This window comes from Limulus polyphemus, unplaced genomic scaffold (assembly GCF_000517525.1).
Source record: "Limulus polyphemus unplaced genomic scaffold, Limulus_polyphemus-2.1.2 Scaffold2971, whole genome shotgun sequence".
In the NCBI taxonomy this organism is placed as follows: domain Eukaryota; kingdom Metazoa; phylum Arthropoda; class Merostomata; order Xiphosura; family Limulidae; genus Limulus; species Limulus polyphemus.
Genome location: NW_013668581.1, coordinates 118,270 through 127,884, shown reverse-complemented (window position 1 = coordinate 127,884; position 9,615 = coordinate 118,270). Strand labels below are relative to the sequence as shown.

Below are 9,615 nucleotides of genomic sequence, written 5' to 3'. Positions count from 1 at the left end.
AAACATGGAAAATCTGGTTTCAATTACTTAAATATCAATATCAATTAAATATCAAATCTTGCATAAACATTACGCCTCTCATTTTTTCGGTGATAAACATGGAAAATCTGGTTTCAATTACTTAAATATCAATCGCTCAAATCTTGCATAAACGCTAGTTCACCCAGTTATTTGGTGATAAACATGGAACACCTGGTTGGAACTACATAAAAACCAAACACTCAAATCTTGCATAAATACTAGTTCACCCATTCTTTGGTGGTAAACATGGAAAACCTGGTTTAAATTATTGAAATACCAAATATTCAAATCTTCCATAAACACTAGTTCACCCATTCTTTGGGGGTAAACATCGTATAAACGAAAGGCAAATATATTTATTTACAAATGATATCACGAATCATTTATAGCTTTGTGCTAGAAACAAACAAACAAATTTATTAACTTTAGCAATATTTTTGTTATCGGTATTTTTTTTTAAAGACCGATACAGCTAATTGCTAAACTTAGTAACATTAATTAATACTTCTTAAAATAATTAATAATTTTTTTACAGTATCATTTAATAAACTTACTGCTGTAGAAAGAGAGGCATATCAAATTTCACCACGTATTTTATAGGAAATAAAAAGTAGTCGTTTGAGACATAAATATTTATAACTCTAAGAATTAAGCTCCAATTACATAAAATAAGTAGCGCCATAAAGCGATGAAAGGTGACTTGAATATATAAACTTTAAACCTTTGTTTGACGTGGGTGTTTGCCAGTTCGAACTGAATCAATATGCTTATGGCGCCCTCTACCGGCCGATAGAAAATGTATTTACCGGCAATCCAGTTGTTATAACCCCTTTTCGAGCACTGATAGTCTTTAAGTGACAATTACAACATATCAATTTTGGAAAACATTGGTAAAACGTACACCGTTATTATTATGTTTTAACTGATCTTTATTATATCACTATAATCGTACGGTATTTGTATATAAAAAAACAACAACAATTTATTTTTAAATATTCAGAATTTATTAATTTTCAAGTTAATTAACACATGAGTAAATAACTTTGTGATATGTAGAGTAAGCAAATTGTAAATGAAAATCTCAGGAGAATTATCAGGATTATGCACGGAATAACAATTACATTCATAATACTATTTTAAGACTATTTTAGCAGCTCAGTACGCTATTAGACTAAAATAGTGGTTATTATGAAAGGAAAGGGCGTAATATTTCCATTGCTTTTCGTTTAACTAAGCCTAATCTTTCTTTTTACTAATGATAGTCGTGGTTTACACTGTATACTGAAGTGTAAAAAATGATAAATGGATGTAAAAATACTGAAAGTTAGTTCCATTAGAATTACTGATTTATAAAAAAAAACGGAGGCTTCAGAACTTATTACACTGTTCTCTAACGTTAGTGAGTTTTATCTTTAATGAATTCTCAAGATAATATAACACAGTATGTAAAATTATAGACGGGTTTTTTAAAGTAGAGAAAAGTCCGTTCATAATTCTACATATTAATTTACCTACGTTATGAATTTTAACCAACAATAATATAACACAAACTGATCGATCTGCATAATTATTTACAAATAAATAAACGTAAGATTATGAATTATTATCTTATGGACAAGATAAAACGAACCAGAAGAGACTTATCCACTTGCAGTTTCGAATGACACGAAATATCTGCAGAGTTATCAACAATCATTTGTGTTTAATCGAACGCGACCAGTTTAACAATGCTTCCAGTGTGTCATGTAATAACCAGTTATTACCTTATTGTTGTGACATTAATCAGTTTAACAATGCTTCCAGTGTGTCATGTAATAACCAGTTATTACCTTATTGTTGTGACATTAATCAGTTTAACAATGCTTCCAGTGTGTCATTTAATAACCAGTTACTACCATATTGTTGTCATTAATCAGTTTAACAATGCTTCCAGTGTGTCATGTAATAACCAGTTACTGCCATATTGTTGTGTCATTAACCAGTTTAACAATGCTTCCAGTGTGTCATTTAATAACCAGTTACTACCATATTGTTATGTCATTAACCAGTTTAACAATGCTTCCAGTGTGTCATGTAATAACCAGTTATTACCTTATTGTTGTGACATTAATCAGTTTAACAATGCTTCCAGTGTGTCATGTAATAACCAGTTACTGCCATATTGTTGTGTCATTAACCAGTTTAACAATGCTTCCACTGTGTCATTTAATAACCAGTTACTACCATATTGTTGTCATTAATCAGTTTAACAATGCTTCCAGTGTGTCATGTAATAACCAGTTACTGCCATATTGTTGTGTCATTAACCAGTTTAACAATGCTTCCACTGTGTCATGTAATAACCAGTTACTACCATATTGTTGTGTCATTAATCAGTTTAACAATGCTTCCAGTGCATTTTGCAATAACCAGTTACTCCCACCTTGTTGTGTCATTAACCAGTTTAACAATGCTTCCAGTGTGTCATGTAATAACCAGTTACTGCCATATTGTTGTGTCATTAACCAGTTTAACAATGCTTCCAGTGTGTCATGTAATAACCAGTTATTACCTTATTGTTGTGTCATTAATCAGTTTAACAATGCTTCCAGTGCATTTTGTAATAACCAGTTACTCCCACCTTGTTGTGTCGTTAGTCAGTTTCACAATGCTTCTATTGCGTTTTGTAATAACCAGTTACTACCACCTTGTTGTGTCATTAGTCTGTTTAACAATGCTTCCAGTGTGTTGTGTCATCAGTCAGTTACCACCACCTTGTTGTGTCATTAGTCTGTTTAACAATGCTTCCAGTGTGTTGTGTCATCAGTCAGTTACTACCACCTTGTTGTGTCACTAGTACTAAATGTGTTGTGATTCCAATACTAACATTAAATATAAAGTATACCCTTGCATATTTAATTGGAGTTTTAAACTATGCAAATTAATAAACGATAATTATGATTTAGTTATATAATCGTTATCATATTTTTCAGTTGTTTGTTTCTCAGTGTTCATTTTGTAAAATTTGCTACTGGACAAAGAAGACTGAGATATTCGATAGCGCCATCTATTATGAAATCGTGACCCTCTTAGACTTCGTAAAGCAATGTAACATTTTATTTTGGTAAAAATACAAAATGAAACAGCATTAATTGTTTACAACTATTATAAGATTACGAACGACTAAAGCAAATTAAATATAATGAATATGACGAACCAATCTGCGTTATCTAGTAGTAATAGAATAATCTGTTAAATTAAGATATTCAAACGTTTACATGTTTTAATTGACTTCTCTCGTGTTGGAATCTAGCCCTTAGCTAGAAACGTAGCTTACTGAAAGTAAATCTACGCATTTGGATTGCTAGAAAGTTCAAGCAATGAAATACATTTAAAGTTCACATAGGAGTTTCGAAATACAAAACCAATACCGAATACGAATCTTCAGACACTGAAATTTAGAAAGTGAGCTAAATGGAAAAAAAAAATCCATTTTAAATAACTGTAGTTCCTTCACTATCCCTATTTTAAAGATAAAATTAATTTTCTTTAATTACTAGAGTTTTTACAATGTTATTTTAAATTATTACTGATTAAGGCATTTTAATCGTTAAAACTGGATTGTAAGGCACTGTGATTATTCAAAACTGGATTGTGAAGGCTCTGTAATAATTAAAAATGAATTGTGAGGGAAACTTTTAATTATTGCATCGCCTTCATAATACAACTTTAAATAATTATACTGCTTTGCTCTTATTTAATAAAATTCTTGTTCGATACTAACTAAAGATATTTAATATATGTTTGTTATTTAAAGTCTAGAAGTCTTTCAGAATTCTACGTTATTTATTAAATATTTTCTCCTCTAAATCACGTCCATATAATTAGCTATATTTTTAATTCTACGTTATTTTTATATTTTTCCTCTAAATCATATCCATATAATTAGCTATATTTTCATTGCTATTGTTTTTCAAAATGTCTAAAACTAGTATTTTGCTTGATCTTAAAGATCTGTTATATATATGTATTATATTCATAAAGGTTCCACAATTTGCACTATAATTTATCTTTTTTAATGTTGCCTAGATGGATAGTTCTAAAGTATGCCACTAGAGGGTTCATAGTTCGAAGTTGTAATACTAGAGTGTAGACAAAGTTTATATGTTTCCAGAGAGAACCCAGGTAAAATAATAAACAAGCTGAAAAAATACACACATACACACACATATATACAAATTTAATAGGTTTTGAATAATATTATTATCATTAGTTTAATTGTGTAACTATTAATTAAATTCTGAAGTCTACCACTGGAAGACATTTTAATCAGAAAATAATCTTTAATTTTTCAAAATTTTCAACGAAGGTGAAACTGAAAGTCATTAAACTTGTTAACGTCATATAGTGGTCTTTAGGGCCAGAAAAACAACAACAACAAAAATCCCTGTGATGATCCTTCTCCACAGATATTATTGAGCAAGAATGAATTATATGTAGTTAATATTATTAATAAGATATAATTTAATTCGTCAGTGAAGGTGATTTCAAGAGCAAAAAAAAATAAAAATATTTACTTTTTAAATAGTTAAACAAATCTCTTTGGATTTTTGTGTGTATGTATACTCATCAATTGCCCAAATGAAATGGCTCTTTAGTTTTTAGTATTTCTAAATAATATCAACTAATCTTCAATACAATTATATAACAAATCCAGACTTTGAACATGATGTAATGACAAAACTTTTAAATCTCGTGAGACTGCACATAGAAATTTTCGTTCGCAATTAAAATCAATTTAGTGAATAATTTAAAACTTTGTTATTAAAGCATTAATTGTTTTATGCATAATATTCGCTAACAAATATAAAACTTCTGAAATATTATAAATACAGTTATATTATTATTATTTAAAAACCATTAATATTTTATCTATTATTTTGAACATAACTAGCATTTTCATACACTTACTAATTGGATTTTGTAACAAATATACTAGTTTAAAAACAAAACAAAAATAGCGTCCTAATAAAGTGGTTAATAAAGTTTCACGTTTCGTTTAGTATTCCGCGTTGGTAATAGAAATACAAATATATATATATATATAATAAGATATAATACCATTCCTTCTTGGGGATGACATCAACTATACTTATGAATAAAATGTGCTGCCATCTAGTGAGCTATAAATCAAATAAAAATATATTAGAGACTGTTAAAAAGCAGATTACAAAAGTCTAATGCTTGTTGTTTTCATGCGTTAATCATGACGACAACTTAAAATAATATTAGTTTTAAATTTTATCTCATCAGTTAGTGTCAGTTTTAAATTAATTACTGAATTTTAAACTGCTTGTCAGAATATGAGATAGCACGTTTACATGAAAAAAAAATTTAAAAAAATGAAGATTTGGTAACCTAAGTTGTTCCTTTGTAATTGTAGATGGCGGTAACGCAGGGTAATAACGCTTTTGCTCGTTAACCGCTGAAAAAAGTGGATTTACAGTATTTGGGTTGTTTCTTTGATGAAATTTAGCGCAAAACTACACGGTAGGTTATCTGCAATTTGGCCACCGTGGGAAATCGAACACCGGATTTTAACGATGCAAGACAGTAAACTTACAGTCGATCCCACTTGGGTGAATTAGTACGTACCAAGCAAAATATCATTGGAATACTTTGGCTTTTAATTAAGTAGCTTCCACCAATCAAATTCATAGAGTCTAAGGTCAAAGTGTTTAAGAAAGGTCAGCCTACAAGCTGTTGTATCCTAGATAATACATTGGGTGAAGCAGATTAAATATTATCTTAAAATAGGGAATCAGAAAAAAACACATGATTATCCTTCCTTTACCTATAGCTTTTATTTTGTTTTGGTGCGCTTAGAGGGCGCCACTCTTCAATATGCTTATTAAATAGTAGTCTGCATGACTTCGAAGTATATTTTTAGATCGAAAGACAAATTGTTATTTTATTTAACAATGACATTTCGAGCAATTGTTTTCGTTAGGTTTAATATGAAATATGGCGAAAAGCAGCTCATCAAAAGGTCGTTACTAAACTAGTTTCTCTTTCCTAGACGGTTTAAACATTTTTTATCTTGTGTAGTGAGACATCTGTATGATGCTGAGATACAACTAACGTAACATATACTCGACTTGTTTGAACTGTGATTCTTGTTATACAAAATTTTAAATGTCAACGATATTATTTAATCTTCAGTTTACCACTGTTTAGTTAGACTCGTTTTGTATGATTTTATAGAGTTCCATACAAAATAAACTTTAATATATATAAATCGAAGTGTATAACTTGGTCAAAAACAATAAACTAAATAAAAACACTAAATTTCGTATTAGATGCCCTCCCCGCCAATGGCTCAACGCTAAGTCTGTGGGCTTACGACGCTAAAATTCGGGTTTCGATACCCGAGGTTGGCAGAGTACAGATAGCACATCGTGTAGCTTTGTGCTTAACAACAGCCAAATCAAAAATCAAATCTTTCATTGAAAATACGTTGTTTTGGCCGCTAGCAAAATGCTCAATATTTGAAAACAAAGGCGACACATAGTCCGTTAGCAAGATGCTTAATATCTGAAATCAGAGGCGACACATTGCAGCACTCAGATTACAGGAGTAGCTTTTTTTTTCGCGCAAGTTAGGCTATTTTAAACTGAAACACAGCGTTGAATAATTTATTTGTTTGAAGTTAAGCACAAAGCAACATAATGGGCTATCTGTGCTCTGCCCACCACGGGTATCGAAACCCGGATTCTAGCGTTGAATGTCCGCAGACATACCGCCGTGCCACTGGGGGGGGGGCACAGTGAATAACTCTTGACTCGTAAAATAAACAATTCATTACTGTGGGTTTGAAATTAGTATCCTGCATCAATCCCTTTCGCGCATCTGGTAGACGCTGGCTCCATCTGTTATTGAATCATCAACTATTTTTTTTATTAATGTTTTCGAATAGGTATTTCTTAAAAATCTTACTCTAACGAGCAGAAATTTTTGAAAACATTTGTCAATGGAAAAATAATCTGGGGAAAACATTTAAAAAAAAAACAGCATACTCTTCAAATGTATTCAGTTTATGTTTTATTAAAAAAATCAGAGCATACCATATTGCCTGTTTTCTACATTTTATCGAAATGATTTATGAAAATCTCAATAAAGAAACACTATGATCTCAAAATCTCTTTCGTCATCATTCTTGGCACCAATTACGAATTAATTAATTTTTTTTTCTTAAACTTCGTGTTTCTGTGGAATAGCGATTTATGAATTATTTCGCAACAGAAGTATTGGTTTGTAAAATAAATGTGGTGGAGGTCATCATAGATATTAACACTGGGCTAACATTTTATTTCGTTTAAGTACGAATAAATTTGCAAGAATTGATTAGTTTTCAAAAGTTTTCTTCACCGGACTATATTTTAGGGACGTTAATATTTTAGGGACGATAGTGTTTTAGAGACGATAGTATTTTAGGGACGATAGTATTTTAGGGACGATAGTGTTTTAGAGACGATAGTATTTTAGGGGCGATAGTATTTTAGGGACGATAGTGTTTTAGGGACGATAGTATTGTGAAAAATTTTCTAAAACACTATCGTCCCTAAAATACTATCGTCTCTAAAACACTATCGTCCCTAAAATACTATCGTCTCTAAAACACTATCGTCCCTAAAATATAGTCAGGTGAAGATATGGACGATAGTGTTTTAGAGACGATAGTATTTTAGGGACGATAGTGTTTTAGAGACGATAGTGTTTTAGAGACGATAGTATTTTAGGGACGATAGTGTTTTAGGGACGATAGTATTTTAGGGACGATAGTGTTTTAGGGACGATAGTATTTTAGGGACGATAGTGTTTCTTGATCAGTTATTTATCTAAGTTGATCAAAAATAGAGTCTAAAAAAAAGACGAAACTGATATGAGCACCACTTATTCTTATAAATTTTTTGTACATTTTCTGCATTTACGAACACTTCGAGCTTATACTTGATAATTGAAATACAAGTTGGATTTGTAGGAATTAACTAAATATATATATATATATATAATGTGTTTCTGTAGACAGAATACTGACATTACTTGTTAAGGCAGACTCTTATAAATCAGTGTTTGCTTTTTCTTTCATACAATAGCCAATACAGATAGTTGCCTTTCATCGTTTTCACTAAACCTTTCAGGGACTTCCTCGGGTGAAGGGTATTTTCCGACCTTTCGAACATTATTAGCATGATTACAGGTTTCGGAAAGATGAGGATCACCAAGACTTTGAGCGAATCCAACCATGAACCCCCGGCCCCCTTGCGGTGGAAATCCGTACGAAACAACATCATCGTCTGAAAGATCAATAGGTGTTTCTTTAGAGCACGAACCGGACAGATGGTTAAAATGTTCCTCGCAATCTTCGTTATCACAAGCTAAAGAGGGCGCCACAGTACAGTGTCTGCTCTCGTGTGTTTTACTCATGTTCTGGCACGACTGGAGAGATCTATTTCTCTGTTTATCCGCACACTTATCACATTTTAATTTTTCATAGCCGTGATCATAAGGTTTATCATCAGTAGGAACTAGCTGAGCCTTCCTGTCAGGACCCTGACAAATGTTATCGGGTTGAGAAGCTAAGGATGTACATAGACGAGGGTTTGTTGCCAGTTCAGAGTAGGACCTTTCCAGTTGATAACCTAAGAAGATGGATAAGCAGATTATTACATTATTACATAGTGGAATATAAAAGGAAAATATAATTAATTCTGTTCTAATTATTAATACACTTAATTAATTCACTTACCGTTATCACTTTAGTGCCCGGTTAGTTAATGGACTTGATTATAGTAAGGATCAGGGTAACGAATTTGAGTTTTTATCATTTGGGTAACACGTTTAATATAGATAGATTTATTTATTTTTAGAGCAAAGCCACATTAGACTTGATTATAGTAAGGATCAGGGTAACGAATTTGAGTTTTTATCATTTGGGTCACACGTTTAATATAGATAGATTTATTTGTTTTTAGAGCAAAGCCACATTAGACTTGATTATAGTATGGATCAGGGTAACGAATTTGAGTTTTTATCATTTGGTCACACGTTTAATATAGATAGATTTATTTATTTTTAGAGCAAAGCCATATTGGACTATCTGCTGTATCCACCGTGGGGGAATCGAACCTCCAATTTTAGCGCTGTAATTCGGTAAAATTACAAGACAATATAGATAGAAACCCAATCTTCAGTGAGACTGAAGAAAAAAGTTGTTGAATTAGTAGTAGATACGTCACTAGATACGTCACTGAAGACATAGTTAACTACTAGACTGTTTCCTGACTTTGGTGCCCGGTTAACTAATAGACAGTTCCCTGACTTTGGTGCTCTGTTAACTACTAGACAGTTCCCTGACTTTGGTGCTTTGTTAACTACTAGACTGTTCCCTGACTTTGGTGCTCTGTTAACTACAAGACAGTTCCCTGACTTTGGTGCTCTGTTAACTACTAGACTGTTCCCTGACTTTGGTGCTCTGATAACTACTATACGGTTCCCTGACTTTGGTGCTTTGTTAACTACTAGACAGTTCCCTGACTTTGGTGCTTTGTTAAC

At 31.7% G+C, this 9,615-nt stretch overlaps 1 protein-coding gene across 1 annotated transcript in view; it reads right to left on the bottom strand.

Moving 5' to 3' along the window:
• Window positions 1-7,721: 7,721 nt before the first annotated feature.
• LOC106468339 (fat-like cadherin-related tumor suppressor homolog) overlaps window positions 7,722-9,615 on the bottom strand; it is a 101,943-nt gene continuing 100,049 nt past the window's right edge. Inside the window, exon 29 of the mRNA XM_022396674.1 lies at window positions 7,722-8,702. Within this exon, the coding sequence (XP_022252382.1) occupies window positions 8,146-8,702 (557 nt within the window). The 3' untranslated portion in view covers window positions 7,722-8,145. The remainder of the gene's footprint in view (window positions 8,703-9,615) is intronic.